Source organism: Ostrinia nubilalis, chromosome 29 (genome assembly GCF_963855985.1).
Source record: "Ostrinia nubilalis chromosome 29, ilOstNubi1.1, whole genome shotgun sequence".
In the NCBI taxonomy this organism is placed as follows: Eukaryota; Metazoa; Arthropoda; class Insecta; order Lepidoptera; family Crambidae; genus Ostrinia; species Ostrinia nubilalis.
This window is the reverse complement of record NC_087116.1, coordinates 6189810-6213785: the sequence shown is the minus strand read 5'-3', so window position 1 is coordinate 6213785 and position 23976 is coordinate 6189810. Positions and strand designations below refer to the sequence as shown.

The following is a 23976-nucleotide window of genomic DNA, read 5'->3' as shown; positions in this document are numbered from 1 at the left end:
CCCCACTGTCAATGTCATGGATAGGACAGTTCAGTATTTTGGAACTATACGCCCCCTGATTGATTCTCAAAGCTGTTAAAATTAATGTTAACCTTCCCAGTCGTTCGGATTCGATCCCTCGAGTGATATTTTTGACATATCCAGCCATATAATATAAACAACTCTCACCAAATTAGTGATTTATCTACTGATTTATCTCCTAAAACCTCAACAGAAGCCGAAGTCCTAGTAGATCCTCTGGAAGACGAGGCCATTGGCAAGTACTTTACTCGCCTGGGACGCGCCACGGCGTCTCTACGCGGCAACGTGGCTCAGAACGAGAGCTACTTTATGGATATGCCCAATAGAAATAACCAGGTTCGTATTTAATTCTAATAACGTCTTTTCAGGCTAATTTTAATGTATTTTTTTTAGAATAAAGACTGAAAATGATGCATTTTAGGATAAAATTACCGGTGCTTAGTAATTTATTTAAAATTATCCTGTAAATAAATTTTTGATTGTGTTATTTTATAAGCATATACATGGATGATATCGTTGCAACAATGAAATATTCATAGATACATAATAGAATACGTCATACCCCCGGTTTCTATCTAAATTGATACCATCATTTTATTTAATTCATTTAACTATTTAGTCTTTATTATCATAAAATTGGTACATAAGGCGAACTTAATGCCAGTGGGCCTTCTCTGCCAGTTAACCTATGGGCTTAAAGCAGAAAAAATCGTTTGACAGTAAATTATAATGTGTTTTCCTACGATTTTTACAGGACGCAGCGAATTCAATAATGGGCATAGCGGTCGACCACATCGAGCCGTACATCTACTGGAAGCCAGAACTGATCGACGCGATCCTGAAGTATGGCGATCGATTGTACACGATGTCGCTGTCTAAAGCCTCTATACCGCCAAGATTGCAGCCTTATGAAGTGGAAAACCAGTTCCATGTCACTAGTTTTAACGTGAGTTGATTTGTGATCTTTTTGGTCTCCATTGGGATTTCTAAGTTCTAGATGATAAGGAAGTAAATCATCTGCCTTGTCATCTAGATTTGGTATTTTGGTCTCTGGGCTCGAAATACTAAGGCAATAAATTAAATAACTACACGATGTTCAATGTAAGTGGATATAAATCTTTGAAATCTAGTTGATGAGTCAGTAGTTCTGGTTTCTGGAATTTTGATAAAATTCTTTATTCAGTTAACATAGTTGGTATGTCGACAGACTTAGGTAAGGTAGCTAGCAAGCCCTAACATCAACCAAACCGAGCAAAAAAATTTGCTTCCTCTGGAAATCGAACCAGGGTCTGAGACAGATAGTGTTCCCAGTAGACCACAGAGGCTATTTATTAAATACAATAAATAATAAAGTATAATATTATTCTTTCAGGTAAAGACAGAGATAGAATCTAACGCGGTGATGGGTGACATCAAGGCAGGCGAGACTGGCGGCGTTTTGAACCTGAGGCGTGGTTTGAACAAGTTCTTCGAAACTGTTAGTATATTTTAACTCTTTTATAGGTTGTTTTTAACACCCACAAAGTGGACCGTCGACTTCGTAAAGGTAGCAGGAAGGCGCTAAATGCAGATCGCTACCAACCGGTCATTATTGAAATCATCAGGGGAGGCCTCTTTAAGCAGTGGACGTCCTGTGGTTGAAATGATGATGTACTTACTACTTTTGTTCATGCGTTGCTCGTGGCTTTCCTTAGTTCTACTGATAGTATGATGGGTAAATTAGATTTTAAATGGCAAACCAAACCCATATAAAATCATATTATCTAAAGAAATATTGATGGGATTCTACAAATTACTTTTTAGATCTATTCTTACCGTCTCTCTACATCTCTAGCAAGTACAAGTACTCGAATAGAACTAAGAAGTAACTTGCAGAATCCGAGTATAACTTAGGTGTAGATTGTATTTAGAGAAGTACTTGGATGCAGACAACGCTTTGGGGGAGGCATTTATCCACTTTGATCACCCATTTGATCAAAGTGGACTTCAGGCGACACTTTGGTGTCCTTTGATCACCCATGGATACGATCACCTAGAAGATCAAATCTTCTTCTATGGTGATCAAATCCAGGTGATCAAAATGGTATAGACCTACATGATGATGATGATGATGATGACTTTATTAATGATGATGATGATATTCTTCTCATCAGTACAAGCACGGAGTCCTCTGCGCCAAAGACTACTGCGTTGGGGTCTGGAAAGCGGCGGACGACAAGTCCTTCTGCTTATGGGACCCGCACTCTGTGGGGCCCAATGGACGGACGTCCCCCGGTGGCGCGGCTGCCATAGTTCTGTTCTCGACTATCGAGGAATTGGCTGAAACGTTTAAGGCTAATGTGGAAGGACTGGGCAGAGCTGGCTCTAACAAGTGAGTAGATTCTTCTTCTTTGTCTATTAGTCAAAGTCAAAGTCAAAATTTCTTTATTTGTTTAGACTAATAAATAGTTCTTACAAATCGTCATTTTGCTCTTAAGGAGCCTCTACATGTCTCATAATATTTTTACCCTACCAGCTACTATTGGTTATCTTTTTCTACTATCAATTCGATAGACCGCTTATTCGTGCGAATTTTGTTATTTAACTTTTAAAGTAAACACTCCACTAAGAGAAACGTTACGGTGGTCGTAAACATTATTATTATTATAGGTTTTCTCGAGTGTTCTTCTTGTAGATAGGTATCCTTCTATGTAGGTATTCCCCTAATGTGCTTAATGGCTTATAAATGACTTATAAAAAGATTTCACCATAAAACGAATGTTTTATCATTGAATTTGGCTTTCAAAGAGCCCTGTTACACGTCTCAATATTCTCGATTAATTTTTGCTCTACCACTGCTTAGGCCCGATTCGACCAAACTTTTATCCGAGAATAACTCCGGTATAAGTGGCACATTGACAGTTTCAGTATGGAAAAAATGACAAAATGTCGAATAACTGACGATTTATTCTTATTTGGTCGAATCCACCCATTAAGGACAATGATTTGAGTTACTGCTGAAGAGAAGCAGCACAAGAAACTGAGCCAATAACAGCTTAATTCGCTGTCGTTTTTACCTACGCTAGCACCAATTTGTAACTGGTCTTTATTTACATCACTTAGGTAACTTAGGGAAAAATTATTAAAATAGAATACAATGGAACTTCTTTGTTTTCGTCATTCAGGTACGGCATAACAGCAGTCAAGGTGTTCTGGGAGATATCCAAGCTCCCCGGCGCGGTGACTCCTCAAGGAGCCGTCCCTGATGAAGGATATGAGTGGAAGGTCCTCACAGCTTACGTGGAGACGGCGCGAGGGAGGACCATACTGAGAGGGACACGACCTCCTGATCTTGTGAAGTAAGACTTCATAGTCTTAAAATTGACTTAAAATTCAACATCAATGATCATCATCATCATTTCAGCTACTGCTGGACGTCCTCTGCTGAACATATTATTAGGCCTCCCCCAATGCTTTTCATGCTTATCGATTTGTAACATCAATGATGATGTTGATCAATGAAGGTTAAGTTAAATTTTTCACATTCAGGGATGCAAATACCAGTATTAATGAGTATTGGACTATTTATTTTTTAAATCGGATATCACATCTGGAGACTAAAGTTTAGGTAATTAATAAACCTGAGAAATTCAAACAGGACATTATGTAGGTAGGTACACAATTTTAGGGACAAAAATTACACAATTTTTAGTTTAGGTGCAGTCAGCGTCCACTAATGAATGACCCAAAGTAGTAAAAAGGTTCACAACACATCTTTGTTACCCACCTTTTATTGGATTTATTGTCAACGTTTTGACCATTTTGAGTGTCATGAACTATTTGACGCTGTTCCAATTTCTTGTATTTATCTATCTATTACCAGGTTCACCCGTGACGCGCTTCTGCAGTCGTCGTGCGGCGCGATTGTGGCCGCGTGCATGTCGCACGTGCGTCGTCCGCATCTGTGGACCAGAAACACCGTGGACGAGGTGATGGGATTGTTTTAACGCACTCACATAACGCCTGGATGAATAGTCGTCATTCAGGCGCTCCGTCTAAAGTATTTTAAAGTGTGGCAAAATCATTGTCATCCAATATCATCTTACTTAGTATTTTTTCACAATATTATTGTACCCACGTTACCACTAGTGTTAGACTATGACAACTATTAGAGCGTATACCTATGGAAAAACTGAGGCAATAGTCTACTAAGTAGATCAAAATTGAGGTACTTACTTCAAAGTAGACTCTACTATGAAGTAAGTACCTCAGTTTTCTTGCGCTTATGTGTTTTTAGGCGTTATGATTATATGCACAGCGCATTTTGAACCATTCGAATTTTAACTTTGTATTTGATATTGTTGCCACCAGCGGCCATAGGCGACTTTCTTGTTCTTTCATTACAACAGTCAATAGATTTACAAATTCAAATAGTAATTTACAGATAATTGAAGGTATCCCTTTTAAAACCCTCCAGGTGATGGCAGTGGCCTGTCAACTGTTCTCCGCTTCGCTCGGCTCGCTCGGTTACGAGTTTCGTCCTGGAGAAGACGTTTTACTACCGCTACAGGTTTGATTTTATTATCTCTATTAATATGAGCATTATTTTTAGATACCCCACAGACTGATTACAATTTCTTAACGTTCAAGAGTCGCTTCTCAAACTAATTATATAAGTTGAAATAAAAATCCGAACTGAAGCGTATTACACTTGAAAATTTCGACGGGTTCATCCAGTGTCTAAGTAGCTCAGATGGAAGAGCAGTCGCCCGGCAAGCGAAGGGTTATGGGTTCGATTCCCGCCTTAAGCAGTTCTTCTTCCTCCTTCAGCATTTTTTCAAGTTATTTACAAGCTGAATGTCAGCCGATGGCTAGGTCGTGCCGTTAATGAGTATGCACATAATTATAATTATGAAAGTGAGCACATTACACCGATTTAGTATCGCCCGATTCCTCAAACAAATTGAGATGAAAAACTATTGTGTAAAATAATTTCAGGTGCTAAAACGCTTCGTTCTCGGCGTGAACTACGTTCGATACGACTTGGAGCAAGTGTTCTCGGGCAAACTGGAGCAGAAGGAGCCTACTGCTTTGACCGTAAGGTATGATACCATCATCATCATCATCATCATCGTCATCGTCATCGTCATCGTCATCGTCATCGTCATCGTCATCGTCATCGTCATCGTCATCGTCATCGTCATCGTCATCGTCATCGTCATCGTCATCGTCATCGTCATCGTCATCGTCATCGTCATCGTCATCGTCATCGTCATCGTCATCGTCATCGTCATCGTCATCGTCATCGTCATCGTCATCGTCATCGTCATCGTCATCGTCATCGTCATCGTCATCGTCATCGTCATCGTCATCGTCATCGTCATCGTCATCGTCATCGTCATCGTCATCGTCATCGTCATCGTCATCGTCATCGTCATCGTCATCGTCATCGTCATCGTCATCGTCATCGTCATCGTCATCGTCATCGTCATCGTCATCGTCATCGTCATCATCATCATCATCATCATCATCATCATCATCATCATCATCATCATCATCATCATCATCATCATCATCATCATCATCATCATCATCATCATCATCATCATCATCATCATCATCATCATCATCATCATCATCATCATCATCATCATCATCATCATCATCATCATCATCATCATCATCATCATCATCATCATCATCATCATCATCATCATCATGTTACAATACATTTACTTCTCTATCACCTCAGATGTGCGCTAGAGCGGTTCTTCGAGGCGCATACCCACGGTATCTTATGGTCAGTGCCGCACGCGGTGGCCGTATGGCGAGTGGCTGGCTCGCCCGCGTATTACATGATGGAGCCACACGCTTGCGGCCCTACGGGTCTAAGGATCGATGCTCAGGTATCACTCACTTACCCATTTATGCTGGATTTCTATATTCAATCCCAATCCAAATCTGTCTGTCAACTGTCAAATTTCAATATGTTTTTGGTCAAAATATCTGCGGTTTTCGATGTTTTTACATTTTCATACTGTTTATAAGACTATTTAAACAATATTAAAGTGTAAATGCATCGAATATTTTGAATATTTCTAAAACTGAATTCAAATTGACAGTTGTAATCCGGATTTGGGCCTTGCCAGCGTCAATCACTCATATAACTTAAACCGAGTGAGCACTGGATCACTCACTCACTTACAAACTGACTCAATCACTCATTCAACTTACTCACTCAATCACTCACTTCCTACTCACGCTCTTACTAAATTAGGCGATTATCACACTGCGCCGCGCTCCGCCGCGGTACGCAGTTTTACGGTCCTCAGTTTGTATAGAAAACACGCGCGGCACAACACACTGACAACGCGTCTGCGCGCGGGATTTTTTAATGGCTCACTCACTCAAGATTGTTTTCACTTTTTTAGGATGATGGAGCCGCTTGCGTGTTGACTTTCACTTCGCCGAAACTGATGGCTTTCGCGTAAGTTCTTCAACAAGATATTCTAAATATATCATCATCATTTCAGCCACAGGATGTCCACTGCTGAACATAGGCCTCCCCCAATGATTTCCAGATTGAAATTGTAGCGGCCTGCATCCAACGCTTCCCTGCTAGGTACCTTTATGAGGTCGTGGGTCCACCTTGTGGTTGAACATCCTACGCTGTACTCGCCAGTACGGGTACTCCAGAACCTTGCTGCTCCATTGGCCGTCAGTTCTGTGGACAGATGACCTCACAAAGGTAGCAAGAAGGCGCTGGATTCAGGCCGCTATTAACCGATCAATCGTGAAATCATTGGATGTTCAGCAGTAGACGTCCTGTGGCTGAAACGATGATGATGACTTTAACTTTTTGTTTGGTCACCTGTCGTCCGCTTTGCACTGGATGGAAGACGAACCTTAGTTTCGAAATCCTGTTTTTTTTACTTTCACTGGTTGGGTTTTTATTGGCGGTCAAGCTATATCCTGGCTACACAGGAGATGCAGCGGTGGGAACGAGAGGTGAAAATAGTCCCGTAAAAATCGGCCAATGTGTAAATCATTAGGAGAGGCCTATGTTCAGCAGTGGACGTCCTATGGCTGATGAAATGATGAACAGTTCTTACTCTATAACCTTGTTCCAGCTACCTCCAAAACGTGCCAGTAACAGAGCGTCCTAAGCACGAATTTCAGCTATACGCCATGTCGGTTGTCGTCCAGCCCATCAAGAAGTTGGGAGGAGTAGACCCGCCGCTGGTGCGAGCACCGCCGGGAGTCAAACTGGTGCCCGCTACGAGCAAGGTATGGTTTAGTAACTACTATTCGTTGCGGGTCCAATGACAGTTTAACTTCCCCCCGGACAAACTTGGCCTTCACTGGTTGGGTTATTGGCGGTCAAGCTGTAGATCCTGGCTACACAGGAGTTGCAGCGGTGGGAACGAGAGGTGGGAATAGTCCTTTACTATTCTTTACAGCTCACTATAAGCCTTATGAAGAAGCTAAAAGTTGCACAGTGTAATATGGAAGAAGAAAATGAAGTTAATGGAATATGGAATATTACAAACATGATATCACTGAACCAAGTCGCCAAAATGAGAAATAAGTATTTGGTTCCACAAAATTCGCCCTTCTCTACTATCTAAAAGAATTTTATTGACAACTAGCTTTCCACCCGCAACTTCGCCCGGGGTTTTTTCGGATATTATTCGATTTTTTCTCGCCGTAAGAACCATCCTTGGACTTCAACGAACATAAAAAAAAATTGGTGAAATTGGTGCAGGCGTTATTGAGTTATGCGCTTACCAACACATTTTGCGATTCATTTTTATTTAATAGATCTATCAGTAATATTGACCTAATTTCCTTACAAAGCCCATCGTTCCCACAGGTGGGTATAGACGGCAGCAAGCGGCGCGCGTCCGAACGCGACCGCAAGCATCCGCCCGGCAGCGCGACCTGTCTCGACGCACAGCGCGCAGCTGAGAAACTGGATAAGGAGCAGAATAAACTCAAAGGTATGTTTAATAGACTATTTAGTAATAATTGGCTAAAAGATTACGTACTTGGCTAAAAGATTCTGAGCTTGGCCAAAAGATTCTGTACTTGGGTAAAAGATTCTATGTATACTTGACTGAAAGGTATAACGCTGCTTGGTTTGAAAGTTCGGATCTTGGCTAAAAGATTTTTCGTTTGGCTGAAAGATTGAGCACTTGGCTAAAAGATACTGCGCTAGGTTGAAAGATTCTGCACTTGGCGAAAAGATTCTGAGCTTGGTTGAAAGATGCAACACTTGGCTGAAAGGTATAGCGCTGCTTGGTTGATGTTTCTGCACTTGGTTGAAAGATTCTGAGCTTGATTTAAAAGATTCGGCACTTTGCTATTATTTTGTGCTTGGTTAAAAGATTCTACAGTTCGATATTGTTTTTTGCTTGACAGAAATTGCTGTTATTGTCAGAATTTCGAAATAAAGCACTTATTTCGAAATTTATGAAGCCTCTTTTAATTTAACTTTTATTATCCAGAATTTTACTTTTAAATGTTTGACGAACGTCATCTATGACTTTTTTAATCTTCTATGAAAAATTTTAGCCTAAATTGAAAAATGAAATTTCAGCAATAACTTTTAATTTGATTATAATTCTCATAAACATGGCATCCACATCCAAAGATACAGGTTTGTTCAATACCAAATTTGTCTACGAATATTCGCACGTGCACTGCTTTTTAAGCTCATGTCTAATATTGTGTTTTTGTAAGGGAGTCCTTTCTCTCTAGAAAAAGCCTAGTTGTAAAATTATTGAAGTTCTTAGCAATTACACAAGACGGCTATGTTAAAAAAAAAATAGTTTCTACTCTAAAATTTTTCACCCTTCTGGGTGCATCATGCCCAGTGAGAAAAAGGGGGATCCGAATGCATCGAAATCTATGTTGTCTATGGTCCAGGGCAACGCAATACGAGCGGCTGGCTGGTGCTGAACGACGGGACTCAGTTCCTGTCCGCTCAACACTCGATGGCGTGTCGAAAGTTCCCGTACGCGTCTCGCGGGAACCAGGTAAATGAAGACTAATTTATTTAGATTATCAAAGAGTTTACACTACAATCATCTCCACTGCACCTTCCTTCAATCACCTTATCAGTTCTTTTTAATTACAAAGGAAATTTTTAATCCTCCAAGACCAGTTTCATCCTTCAAAGTAATTTTTCATCCCCCAAGCCTATTTTCCGTTCTCCAAATCAATTTTTCACTCTCCAATCCCAGTTTTCATTTCCTCAAGGATGTATTTCATACCCAAAGAACTAATTTCCTCGTTTACAGGCCATTTTTTATCCTCCAAGGTCACTTTTCAATCATAAAAACGCAATGCAAAACCATATTGCATCCTACAGTCACTTTTGTGCTCCAAGGCAATTCCCCACGGCTGGTTTTCATCTTCCAGGGCCACTTTTCATCCTCCGAGGACATTTTTCATCCGCATTTACTTACAATTTGAACTTTTCCAGGCGCTACCATGCGCTGTGATGGCGGTGGCGATGTCTCGCGTGGAGGACGTCTGCCGCTGGTGCTCGTCCACCCTCGACCAGATCCTGGAGAGCGGGGACCAGCTCTACCAGGACAGTTACCTGCATTACAAGCCTTCGTCCAAGATACTGTCCATACAACAGGTAATAATCAAGACAAGTCATCCCACAAGTCTAAAGCTGGTTCATATCCGGCTCGAAGGACTATGAAGCGCTTATATCAACATCAGGGGGCATAGTGTAAGTTTACGTCAAGCGCATTCGATGTCGACTGCGTATAAGTGACATTAAATGAATGACGGATTGTACAGCGCCCCTAGCGGAAACTTTCAAGAACTAAAATCCTCGTATATTTTTTTGACGCGCTCGCTTGTGACTTCGTTTGGTGTAAACTCACACTAAGCCCTCTGTACCGCGAGTTATCGTCCTAAAGGCCTATTCAGACCTAACCGGTATTCGCTACCGTCTGCGGCAGAGAAAACCCAGTGAGTATGCGGTAATAATACTGTTCAGACCTAAGCGGTATTCGCTACCGTCTGCGGCAGAGAAAACACTCTAGCCGCGGTACTTGATACTAAATACCTGAGTGAAACCCGCGCGGTATGTACCTCTACCCACAGCGGCAGCGAATATCGCTCAGGTTTGAATAGGCCTTAACTTGGACATTCTATCGCAAGACAAAAACTGCGTAACCCTGAAAATGTATTTTTCCTAGATCCTGCGCAAGTTCTATACCCCAGGCAACTGCGTGTGCCGTGTGGTGGTATTCAAGGCGCGGCAACAAGGAGTCGTCGATATGGACTTGTTGACACAGGTACCTAAAGATCAGGGAGGGATGTTATGGATATCCGTAACCGTAAACTTTCGGATATCCGAAATAAAAAAATATCCGAAACCGTAACCGTAACCGATTCGAATAGTGTCGGATGTAGGCAGTTTAAATTGTTTTTTGTATAGCATTTTTATGTAAAGGCATAACAGCCTGATTTATCTTTATAATGCTATCTAGTATCAATTTTTATTTTTTTATTACTTTTTATTCGATGTAAAGGTGTGCAGCCACGAATAATCCGTGTTGGACAACTATTGCAAATTGCATTCTAAAGCACAGATATCCGTAATCGTAACCGAAGCTTTCGGATATCTGAAATAAAAAAAAATATCCGTAACCGTAACCATAACCGGTATAATATTGTTCCTATATCCGTAATCGTATCCATAACCGAAACTACATATCCATAACATCCCTACTAAAGATGTCTACAACATCAGGTCGTTTAGACTGAGTTGCACCACCTTATTTATTAACCGTAACATTCACAATAACCGGTGCTTTTTGTATGGAGTTTTACAGATATTTGAAGTTTGTCAAAGTTAAAGCAGGCCTGTTCATCTCCGCGAGTTTACATCGAAAACAAAACACGCACGATGGCCCACCTACAGGATACTATTCGACAAGGCCTCGCATACGAGCGAACATTGACTCACGCACGCGTATTCTTGTGTATGATGGAAGAAAATAAAGAAAATGGTGTACAATATTAAATACTGTGCAGTATTTAACTGCCTAAATAATAATAAAAACACAGAATGTACTTTTTTAAGTTACCTCAAGACACTGAGAGGTAAATAAGTAGTTACTATTATTCATGATAATTCATGCTAAATCATGTATTTCCTCCGCCATTTTCCGCAGTTTGGCACCTCACGTCACATCATTTTACCGAAGTCAGCCCTATAGCTTCGGCGCAGTGCCGATCACTGACGTTTGTCAACAAAATGGTGCTTGACTCTTGAGACAGGCTAAATTACACCATATTGTTAATGACATTGAGCATACATTTTTTTAAATACCTTCGCGAAGTAAAACTTCTGTACGTAGTACTTATTATTATTCTGTGGTTAAAGTAAGATGGTGCAACTCAACCTTACGCCCGTATTCACATACATTACTATAAGGTCTCGCAGTGCGCGTGACACACGAACCAATCACAGAGCTCTATTCAACGCTGTGCGTTCGATTTGCTGCTTCACTCAAGCAAGCATCGTTTGTGAATGCGGGCGTTATTCTCCACTGCAGGAGCACGACCCTCTTTAGCAGAGGCAAATGAAAGATTTGGTCTACACTCCCCACACTGACCAGACGACTTATGCCCGTTTACAGCATCAATCCCAAATTTTTAAGTGACCCCTATGAAAACAAAATTCCTTTTGTGTTACCTAATTTTTAAGTGACCCCTATGAAAACAAAATTCCTGTTGTGTTACCATAGGGGTCACTTAAAAATTAAGGATTGATGATGAAAAAGAGGACTAGTCGAGCATCAGGCCTCCCCAACCCGTCTGGCCAGCGTGGGGAGTGTAGGACAAATCCTCTTGCCTCTGGTACATTAGAGAGGGTCGGGCTCCTGCAGTGGAGTAAATGACCTGATGGTGATGAGTTAAAGCATCAATTTCATTACTGTGGTTCTCAATGATTATCATCTATAATGATATTTATATTGTTATCAGCTCACGGAATTCTTCCGCGAAGAAAGATCCGGAGTGTTCGTTGCCGGCAAGGGTGATTTTGCCGTGGCACTGTTCAGGACTCCAAGAGGTAAGATCTGCACGGTTTTCCCTAACTTCTAACTGCATTAACTTTAATTTCAACTGCTGCCCCTCAACCTTTAACTTAACACTTCCTCTTCACCTTATAACTTAACACTTACCCCCTCACCTTATATCTTTAGACGTCCCCCTCACCTTGTAACTTAACATTTCCCTCATCACCTTAAACTTAACACTTTCTTACTTAAATTTGACTATTCTTACCGTTAGATAATTCCTGGCAATAAGTGGTGACTAAGTTTGTTCCGGCGTTTCTTCTCAGCACTTGCCATATGTTTGTCTCGAAGCGCTGGTAGGGCCCAAAAGATAAGGAGACATGTAAAGTGCCCCATAAGGGCTACCTTTTCTTTTTTTATTATTTTCTATTGACGTTCATAAGTGCCACTTGTGGTCTAAACTGAATAAATATTTTTGATTTTGATTTTTGATTTTGATCTCTCACCTTGTAACTTAACATTTCTTCCTCACTTTATAACTTTACGCTTCCCCATCCCCTTTATAGCTTATACATGCACGTTTCCCCCTCATTAGCAATTGCACGTGTTCCTTCTTAACTTGTAACTGCACATATCCTCGTTTCCACAAACTGCATGTAGTTTGTATTTTTACACACTCCCTCCTCACCTTATACCTACTCAGTCGCCCCTCACCTTATACCTATACATTTCCCCCTAACCTTATAACCATCCCCCAGGCTCCTATCACCTTGCATGTTCCCTCTCTCTTTACACCTGCACACTCTCTCCTCACCTTATACCTACACATTTCTCCTATCACCTTATACCTACACCTCCCCTTTCACCTTATAACTTTCCCCTAGTTTACTACATGTTCGACCCCGCCACGGTAATACTATCTATACAGTATTCCAACTCGGCCATATTTTTGAAATAAATGTCAACAGCCCCGCGGACGTCACGGTATGACAACATACGATAGGGCTGCTCACCTACAGTACCCATTGTAATTACATCTGTCTACTTAGAATTTCTATCTATTTTTGTGATTGTAATTTTTTTCATTTAGACAAACAAAATACTTTGTGAATGAAATAGGATAAAAATGCGTGCTGTTTTGTGATTAGTAGATTTTATTTAAAAAAATAATTTTGAATCTACTAATCATAATAAGTACTTAATGCATGTTACTTTCATTTCAGGCGGGCGAAATCGTTGGCAAAAGCTGGTTTTATACATATCATTTTCATTTCAAATCAAACTGACTGAAAATGATCACTTCTGACAGTTAATGACTAGTTTTTGACAAATTTGACCGTAAATGACGGTCAGTCAAATTCAATCACCTTAGTCATTTTCAACACTAGGCCATCGACGTCCGTTCGGCACATTCGCGACACCCCTAATTTTTTCATCTCGACCGCGTCCCGAGATTTGAAATTCGAAGGAAAGCTCGCGTTTCGTCGGTTTAGATGAAGTTACAATACTGTATGATATTATTACCGTGACCCCGCGGACCGCTACCGTTTCCCTCACTTTACAATTACTCACTTCTTCCTTGACTTTCCTATATTCCCTCTTTACTTATACTGTACTCTCCCTCCTATCACCTGATAATTAACAGGAAGTTACTTTATCCTCACCTTATACCTTCACATTCCTCCCTCATCTAACTGCACATTTCTTCCTCACTGCACACTCCCTCCTATCACATTTTACATTACCCCTTACCTCATAACTCACCTTAAACCTCCCAGGCTACTACATGTTCGACCCGGCGGACCGCGACCTTTCTATCATCTTACACATACACAGGCTGCACATTCTCTAACTTAACGCCAGTTAAAATGGGGAGAACCCCAGTAGCGGCGTAAGGGGGGGGCGGTGGGGGCAGTCCGCCCCGGGTGCCAGGCATCAGGGGGTGACAAAAGTCGCGCAGATTAGTACTCACTGGCGCATCTGCATGATAAAGATCATGATACTTGGGTGCGATTGGTATCATTATAGCTGATTCGTACTAACATCTTTTTTCAAGTCGGTAACCCAAAAATCCTGGGGGACACCAGACCTGACCATTCTGGGGTGCCATAGCCCCGAGCTATACATACACTCAGCGGCACGGAATTTGGCCCAAGCCTAAACAACCAGATATGAGGCCAAATAGGTGTTGTATACCTAAGTTTCGTGTGACATGTTAACAGAACATTTGTTTTTGTTAATTTAAGAGGCTAGATTAATAAAAAAATGCGTCTGTTTAACTTTTTTGACTCTAGAAACGCATTTCGTTGTTGGAGCGTAAAGAGTACGGGTAAGTTTAAATTCGATATTAAATGTTGTAAGGGTTTGGCGTTTTGTTTTATGTTTTTAAATTAATCTTAGGGTTATTCTCGTTTCCATAATTTGAGAATAATGTCCATTACTTCAGCTCAAGTTGCTCAATGCAGCCTGACGCGGCGCGCAAACATTAGGCAGGTAAAATCTAGTTATGACTTTATGAGTCATCTAGTAAGCGAGCGCTGTTGATCGCCCGTGGCGAATAGAAAAATACATGTTTCTCTGATAATATGCAAATGAGCTCGCTCGGTGAATCGTTCTTACAATGTTTGTTTACTATTTAAAAGTTATCGAGAAACTGGTAGTACTATTGACGCGTAGCAAACCGGTTTGTTATTTATGTGAGTTTAGGTTGCGAGTTACGAGTAAATAACAATGCGATTTGGGTCGATAGTTATTTAACGAGATTAAATAGAACAATTGAACGATTTAAATTATACAGGGCTACTTTGTAATAGTTATAGGTTATTGATATATGATATTTAACGAGATTAAATTCAAGAACTGAATGATCTAGATTATACAGGGTTGCTATGTAATGTTAATTAATACTTATAGGTTATTGATATGTGATATTTAACGAGATTAAATTCAAGAACTGGATGATCTAGATTATACAGGGTTGCTATGTAAGTAATGTTAATTAATACTTATAGGTTATTGATATGTGATATTTAACGAGATTAAATTCAAGAACTGGATGATCTAGATTATACAGGGTTACTATGTAATGTTAATTAATACTTATATATTATTGACTTGTTTTGAAATGCTGATGAGTTTACTTAAACGAGAACAGATTAGGTAATAAACAATTTGTACTTTGTACTTGAAACCTAGCTTAGGTATTAAGTTTAAACTACGAGTAAATGTTACTAGCCTTGTTCAGCTGGTTCTGGATTTGGCCGCGCCTCTTCTTTCTCCCCGGCCGCCTCCTGGTCTGGTCCTCAGCTCGGGTCGGCTCCTCTCCAGGGCCGGACTCGCGCCGATCCAGGTCTTGTGGGTGGTCGACGGTGTCGACATCGAGGATTTCGGTCCAGTCAGTGGACCGGTTTGATGATATAGGTAGTGATCTACTCGGGTTTGTAGACACTACGCTCCAGGTTTTGCGTGCGTTGTTGACTTGACAGGTTTTGCAGTTCTTGACGTACGTTGACACATCTCTGTACATACCGGGCCAATAATATCTCTGTGATATTTTGTTCAGTGTTTTTGCTGTTCCTAGATGGCCTGCGGTTGGTGTATCGTGGTTTTCTTTGAGAATCCGGTGTTTTTCATTGTTGTTTATGCATAATTTCCAGTCTGGTGATGCTTCTGTTCTTGGTCCGTAAGCGTGATTTGTTATTTTCCTGTATAAACTATTATTTGACATTTTATAATCTTTGTTTCCGTTTTTCTGTAGTTCTTGAATTTTCTTTTGGATCCAGTCTTTTTGTTTTTCTTGTGTTAAGCGTGTTACGTGTTTATTTATTATTTCTTGATTTTTAGGGTTCCGTGAATAGTCTTTTTTCTTTATTGGTTTTTCGAGTTCAAGTTCGTGTGCGAGTTTGATCTTGTGTTTTTTCTTGCTTGTCGGTGTTTCAGCCATTTCGTATGTAGGTACGATGTTGGCTTCTGTAGTTTTTCTTGACGTTGTTCCCACTTGTTCCCCTTGCTTGGAACTATCTTTAGGCCATTCTATTTTGGCTCCTATTCTGTTCAATATATCCATGCCTATCAGTATGCTCTTAATTTGTGGATGATATAACACTTGGTGGTTGATTGTTTTTCCCTTTATATTTATTTGCAAGTCTAGTGCTTCTTTAATTCGAGTTGTGTGCCCATCTGTCATGCTAGCTGTTATGCTTACTGTTTTCGGTTTCAGGTTTCTTTTCACGAATTTACTGTACACTTGGTCGTTGATGTATGATCTTGTGGCGCCGGTGTCTACGAGTGCTTGATATTTTTCGCCTAGTATCGATACATCTACGAAGGGACGGTTATCTTGAAGTTGCGGATTTGTGTTTATTGTCATGGACTGTGTGTACTCACTTGTTTTCTTACAACATTGTTTACTCATTTTGCCGATCTTGCCACAACCGTTACAAAATAGTACCTTTTTGCTTCTGCAATCTTTCATCGAGTGTCCGTGTTTTCCACAGCTCCAGCAGCAAGTATTTGTGTTGTAATTGTGTATGTATGATGCCGTCTCCTTTTGTCCTTGATTTGTGCTTGTTTCGTGGTGATCATTTCGTGGTTCTCTTTCTGTGAAGCTAGTTTGACGTTCTGCTGTGACATTTTCATAGTCGTTTGACAGTTGTATTAATTTGCTTATCGAGTCGACTTCTGATTTCTTGATATAAAACTTGTATTTTGCGTTCATGTTTTCGTAGATTCTATTTAGTTCTTCTTCTTTTGACATTTTTGCGTATCTGCGCATGAGTGTTTGTATTTCAATGAGGTAGTCTGTGAATTTTTGGCGGTGGTGTTGCCTATAGTTCACTATTTTAGCTAACAGGTCACTGTCACGGCTCACAAATGTCAACTTGAAGTAATCTATGAAGTCGTTCCATGTAGTAAACGAGTTTTTATTATTTCTATACCACAGCACAGCTTTACCTTTCAGGAATCTGGGGAGCACTTTGAGCACTTTATCTGGCTTGACCTCGCTCGACGATATTAGTTCGTCCAGTTGCTCTAAAAACTCCACCGGGTCGTTGTATGTGTCGAAACTTAGGTTCCATCTTGCCGTTATGTTTTCAGTTTGATCCATGGTGTATGACATGTTTGGTTTGTCGTTGTCTTGTTCTTGGTGCATCTCTGTGTCTTCGAAATCGGTTTCTGACTCACTGTTAGACTGTTCTTCGGAGGATTTACTGGCGGACTGGATTGGTTGATGGGACTACTTGGTTCTGAGTACTTCTGTGAGGTTCTGTCTCAGTTCTTGTACGGTTCTGTTCTCCGTTTTTATGTTTCTTCTTTTGCACTCGTTCTCAAGTTCTGTCTTCTTGAGTTTGTATATCCAAGATGTCGGTTCTGACATGTGTGATTATCAACTTGGTGCCAAGTTTTGCTTTCCTTTTGGTCTTTCGCTTGTGTCTAGCGATCTGGTGTTCCCTGTAGGTTCCGTGGGTTATTTAGTTGGGCGCCATTGCAACGGGGCGTCTAAGCTAGCTCAGTCTGACACCCCGCTGTTTAGTACTAAGTCCCAGTTCGCCTTCTGCGATGAGGGATGTGTACCTATCCAGGATGCCTACAGGGATATTCGACCAAGGAAACGCACAATCAATAACACAATGGCACTTATAATTCAGGTTCCACAATAGTTTACTTATTCTAGTTTCACTGACTCTAAATTACTATTATTTAAACAATGAGTAAGTTATTCCACAATTGCAAATCTACTATGACAAGAAGAGGGATAGCGACGCGCCCGGTTCGCGTCCCGAGACTGGTTTACGTATCCGCGAGAGGGGCGGCGCCCTGTGCGAGGTTTAGCGAGTGTTAGTTTGGATACTTATAAACTAGGGGGGTAGGATGGTTCGCTCCCAAATCGGTAACCGAGGTCAACGAAGTGGGGATTCGTGCACCGAAGGTAAAAGGCTTGGGACCTACGTGGCGAGTGGGGAGGAATTACAGGAAGGGTGGCAGCGGGATTGCTACCGCAGGTCGGGATTGAGTAAAGCATGCACTCGGTAAGGATTTGAATGTGAATACAGGCAGCGATGGTTCGCTCGTGTCGCGGAAACCGCGCGAGCAGAAAGTCCTATCGAGCCAGGTTAGTGGGAACAGTGAGGGTAGCTATTCGCTAGGGACTCTTGCGCAATTAGCCGTGGGAAAGTTAGACGCGCGCGCGATCGTCTGGCTGTTGCGATGGCTCCCGAGCGAATGCTAGGCGCCCGCGGTCGCCGCCGTCTCTTATATTAGCTCGGTCCGTGCGGCGTGCGGCCGCGCAGCCGTAGGGTTGTCAAAATCTCCGCGCTCGGTGCTAGGGCTGTCGATGCGTCGCAGGGCGCGTCACATAGTGCTGCTTAGAAGTCAAGGGCGTATACAGCGGGAGATGGCTGAAACTTTCAATTTATGGCGTACAAACTAAAGATACACGTTAAAAAGGCATGACCATACCGCCTTTAACACAAGAAGACCAAGAAGTGGGGAATTAAGGTGTAAATCAGCGCGCGATGACCCGATTATCGTGCTTGCAATATCAAGAAATCGGGTTCTCACTACGTTTGAGATACGCCAGCGTTTACAAACAACAAGCCTAGTGAATGTCAGTGAGTACACAATAAGAAGAAGGATGGAGGATCATAACCTGCATACTCGAAGACCAGCTCGAGGACCAAAACTTCTCCGATACCTTCGCGAAGTGCGACTTACGTTTTCTAGAGAACATGCAAATTGTACGTTAGACTAATGGAGTAAACTCTTTATGAAAACTGTCTGTTTGCGTAGAAACTCTTCTCCGCACCTTCTCTATACACTTCCACGGCCGTCTGGAGCTCTTAAAGTGACTCTGCAATCATCGATCCATAGAACTTTACTCCATTAGCCTTGCGCCCAATTTGCATGTTCTCTAGAAAACGTAAGTCGCACTTCGCGGAGGTATCGGAGAAGTTCTGGTCCTCGAGCTGGTCTTCGAGTATGCAGGTTATGATCCTCCATCCTTCTTCTTATTGTGTGCTCACTAACATTCACTGGGCTTGCTGTTTATAAACGCTGGCGTATCTCAAACGTAGTGAGAACCCGATTTCTTGATATTGCAAGCACTATTATCGGGTCATCGCGAGCTGATTTACTCCTTAATTCCCCACTTCTTGGTCTTCTTGTGTAAAAGGCGATCTGGTCATGCTTTTTTAACGTGTATCTTAAGTTTGTACGCTATAAATTCAAAGTTTCAGCCATCTCCCGCTGCATACACCCTTGACTTCTAAGCAACACTATTTGAGCAACTTGAGCTGAAATAATGGACATTATTCTCAAATTATGGAAACGAGAATAACCCTAAGATTAATTTAGAAACAAAAAACAAAACGCCAAACCATTACAACATTTAATATCGAATTTAAACTTACCCGTACTCTTTACGCTCCAACAACGAAATGCGTTTCTAGAGTCAAAAAAGTTAAACAGACGCATTTTTTTATTAATCTAGCCTCTTAAATTAACAAAAACAAATGTTCTGTTAACATGTCACACAAAACTTAGGTATACAACACCTATTTGGCCTCATATCTGGTTGTTTAGGCTTGGGCCAAATTCCGTGCCGCTGAGTGTATATGGGGGGGGGGGGGGGGTGTGACCGCCCCGGGTGCCAAGCCATGCTACGCCGCCACTGCTTCTCCCTCACCTTATATTTGAAAGAAAGGAAAAAAATGTTCATTCAGTATCATCGACAATACACTTGCAACAATACTTAAAATTATTTAATGAGTGGGTAATTACAATGATACTGAAAAGGTATAAAGCAGGGGTGGCCAACTTGATTAGACATAAGATCTACTGTTTACTAACAAAACCCTGGGCAATCTACCACTTACATACTTCTTGAAATCTTAAATTAAACAGCATAGTTTACAACACAATCATATAGTATTTTTTGCCTTGCCACGATCGACTGGACTAATAGTCGCGATCGACCGGTTGGCCACCTTATAACTCCCCCCTCACCTTATAACCCCCCCTCTCCTTATAACTCCCCCTCACCTTATACTTCCCCCCTCACCTTATAATTCCCCCTCACCTTATAACTCCCCCCTCACCTTATACTCCCCCCTCACCTTATAACTTCCCCCTAACTTTACAACTCCCCCAGGCTACTACATGTTCGACCCGGCGGACCGCGACCGCTACGGGCGGGCGGTGGCGCCGCCCTGTTGGGGACGGGCGAGGGCTTGCTTCTCGCAGTATCCTAATGTTGGTATATGTATTTTGTTTTACTCATCATCATCATTATGATTTTATAGTCTCCAGATCTTCAATTTTCATTCGTCAGTCATCAGTAGTCATTCATCATTCACCAATAGTCTTTCTACGTTCATCTCTCATTTTTCATCATGCATCATGTATCAGTCATCGCTGATCATTCATTATGCTCTTGCATCATTCATCGTGCATCATCCATCATGCATCATTCAACGATCATCATACGACACGCCTAACTTTTCGCTCATCATTCATCATTTATTTATTATCAAAAAATTATTCTTACAGAAAGTCATGCATCATTCATCGATCCATCATTCATCATGCATCTTTTATAATGCATTGTTCATCATGTAACATTCATTAATCATTGTTCATCACACATCATTCATAATTTTTTCATTCATATTTCACATTCAAAGCAATTGCATTTAATTTTGAGCATTAGAATCAATCCTTGTTGTTTGATCACTCACCAAAATATGATCATCAAAAAAATATCAGTGTGTTTATCTGTTGTCTGATACATAATTATTTAAATCAATGTTAATTATTATTGTGACATTTAATTTAATTTATTTGTATAATTTCTTAATTTCTTGAATCACGAAAAATTTATTCTGTTGCATGCCGATATTGTTATGATGTAGCTGAACAATAATTGTATTTTTATGTGACCTGTATGTACCTACATTATGCAATAAATGATTTTGATTTGATTTGACCTTGTGACACTCTAGGTACAAACCCTGGCTGAGAAGTTGGGCCCTAACATCCCACCAGTGGTGAAGACTGAAGAAGAAGATGACTCCAAGAAGGTATAAATTGTAGCAAAAATCATTCTGATGCCTGGTCTGTGAGCACGTAGATTTTGTCCAATGACCATAAGCTAAGGCATCCTTATCGCTCGCGCGTAATTATATTGCTGTCGCGACTGTGCGACGGGCGCCCGCAGTGAGTGTGCGAGCGCGACATCAACATAATTACGCGCGAGCGATAAGGATGGGTAGATTGGGGTCATTGGACAAAATTCTACGTGCTCACGGACCAGGCTTTTGTTTCTAATTACGGTATCGCTTCACTTATTTTTCATACTCCTTTGACATTTCTGTACTTTGCTTAAAACCCAATCGAGTTAACTGCGTACTTACCCACTTACCTCACCGCGCTCGCCGCTTCTGTACCAGAGCGGCGATGTGACGTCACGGCAGCCAGGTGCGCAGTTTGCTCGACCGGGTTGTACCTAGTTTTAGTTACGAAATCGCTGCACTTTCTTTTCATATTTCTTTGACATCTGTGTTCATAACTTATGTTTAGGTTTTTCTTTTATTTAACGAAATCTCTGATTATTTAGTTTATTATAGAAAATTATAAGGTAAGGTAATAATGCCGCCACCAACCGGAAAATGTGGAAAAATCATTGGGGGAGGCCTATGATCAGCTGTGGACGTCCTATCGCTGAAATGATGATGATGAATCAATTACTTTTTTTTCAGGTGACCGTTATTGCAGATAAGTCCAAAGGAGAAAGATCTGATTCAAAGGTGGCGGAAAAAGAGGTGAGAAACAAAAAAAAATACATTACATGCCATAGTAATAACAGAAAATCTATCCTGGATTTTTAGTTTTTATTTTCCTTTTTGGAATACGGGCCTTATTCTTTTTTTTATTTTTTGTACATTATTTTTCTTTTTATACATTTTTTGATTTTTATTATTAGGCAAGTGTATTTCGATTTTATATTTTTTTTATTTTATTATTTTTATATTCTCAGGTGCACTTTGAAGAACCAGCTGGCTTCGCCATCTACGGAATGGATGTCACCAGCTTGCGTAGACTGAACCAGCATGAGAGATAGACAGAGACAGAATCACTACACTTTTGTGTTGTCCCTTTTCATCGCTACAGAAAAAAGAAAGATGAAGATTGTATCGTGCGCTGCTTTCACTTCTGAAGAGAAATAGAAATGGAATATCACTGTCCTTTTCACTTGGAAAGAAAACAGAGAAACAGAAAAATACTTGACAGCCTTTGAAGTCTTTTAGTGGCATCACTTTCACACATTTTTTGAGACGGTGAAAGCTCTATTAGTCTTTTTTACTCGCACTATATTACAGTACAAGTGAGAAAGAGACAGGCAAAGTTTTTATGACTGAAAGAAATTGCAAAACAATTGAAAGAGCTGAGAATTTTAAACATGCTGGTGAAATAGCGCAAGCTGGTTTATACTAATCTGAAGCATTGAAGTTAAATTAAATTAAAATTTAATTAAACAGTTAAAAAGGCACACTCACGATATTCCTTTCAACAATATGATGAGTGGAGTGATGAACCCACTAAATTGAAGTTTTAAGTGTGATATACAAAAAAAAATTGAAAAATGTTCAAAATTGTGAGTGTGAAGCCACATTGCGTGTGTATTGTAATAAACAAAGTTTTTTTGCAACATTTTTGTTTCATTTCTAAGCGAAAGTAATTTTTAAAAAAAAATATTTAAAAAAAAAAGTTTTTACCTATGCTAATTATTTTAAAACGATAAAAATTTATGGTTTTCTAAAAAAAATTTACTAGGTATGTTTATGTGGTGGGTGAAAAATATCTTTTTAGTTCAAAGAAATAAAAAAGGTATTTAATGTTACAAATATTTATTTATCTTCAGCCAATTTCGATCAGGATTATCATTAAGGACATAATTTTCAAATATTAATACAATAAATTAAACTTACGTACTACTTATAAGAAAAAAAAATTAAATGGTCAAAAAATAGCCAAAAAACCAACGAAGAGATGGGATTGTGCTATTCTAGGACCACAATACAGGTTCTAATTACTATAATAATTACAAAAAAATGCAAAAATAATACAAAAATAAAATTAAAACTTATTAAAAACTTGAACCCACATTTTTTTTACATTTAATGTATTTACATCTTAAAATTAAAAACTCGTATAAAATAATCAAATTAACCTAAAGTAAATAAAAATAAAAAAGGGCTTTCTTTTGTCCGAAATAGAAACACTTATGCCTATCTATGCCAGTTTTGGGTATAAAAATAAAAAAGCTGTGTGCTTTTACTTACTTAACCTCTTTTTCAATTAGATACAGCAAATACTTACATTAAATAAGATTATTACTACAAATTAATAAAAAAAAAATACAACAAAAATAACCTTAAGAATAACCTATCTATGTATTAATAAGAAAAAACTGGGAGAAATTAAAAAACAATTCAACAAAATACTTAAACATAATAATAAAAATAGGCATAAATAAAAAAAACACATTTAATTTTATAAAGGATGGGGTCGTACTATTCTAGGACCACAACACAGGGCCCTTACTTTTTACCATAAAAGCCTCATGGAAAAGGTAAGTAATCCTTGAGGAAGGCCCTTTTCTATTTTACCAATATTGGTATAAAAGGTTATACGAAAATAACAAAATAACTTTATGCATGTTCAGCCAATTTAGATCAGAGTTACCACTTAGACGCATAATACCTACAGTTTAAAAAATAAAATGAAAATCTATACCTACAGTAAACATAATTCCCGACTTGCTACTTAAGAATAACCTACGAATATAATAAAACTAAGGCATAAATAAATAAAAAAACACATTTATAAAAGATGGGATGGTGCTATTCGAGGACTACAACACAGGTTC

General features: G+C 39.9%; 1 protein-coding gene across 1 annotated transcript in view; it reads left to right on the top strand.

The window, feature by feature from the left end:
- The window catches only part of LOC135085621 (uncharacterized), a 79846-nt gene extending 57091 nt beyond the window's left edge, over positions 1-22755 (top strand). Inside the window, exons 33-52 of the mRNA XM_063980396.1 lie at positions 215-357; positions 776-967; positions 1394-1498; positions 2175-2392; positions 3186-3359; positions 3884-3989; positions 4478-4570; positions 4999-5102; positions 5753-5906; positions 6432-6487; positions 7131-7287; positions 7874-8000; positions 8929-9038; positions 9488-9649; positions 10221-10319; positions 12016-12103; positions 20200-20300; positions 21050-21127; positions 21806-21868; positions 22084-22755. Of these exons, the coding sequence (XP_063836466.1) occupies positions 215-357; positions 776-967; positions 1394-1498; positions 2175-2392; positions 3186-3359; positions 3884-3989; positions 4478-4570; positions 4999-5102; positions 5753-5906; positions 6432-6487; positions 7131-7287; positions 7874-8000; positions 8929-9038; positions 9488-9649; positions 10221-10319; positions 12016-12103; positions 20200-20300; positions 21050-21127; positions 21806-21868; positions 22084-22167 (2414 nt within the window). The 3' untranslated portion in view covers positions 22168-22755. The remainder of the gene's footprint in view (positions 1-214; positions 358-775; positions 968-1393; positions 1499-2174; positions 2393-3185; positions 3360-3883; positions 3990-4477; positions 4571-4998; positions 5103-5752; positions 5907-6431; positions 6488-7130; positions 7288-7873; positions 8001-8928; positions 9039-9487; positions 9650-10220; positions 10320-12015; positions 12104-20199; positions 20301-21049; positions 21128-21805; positions 21869-22083) is intronic.
- Positions 22756-23976: the final 1221 nt, after the last annotated feature.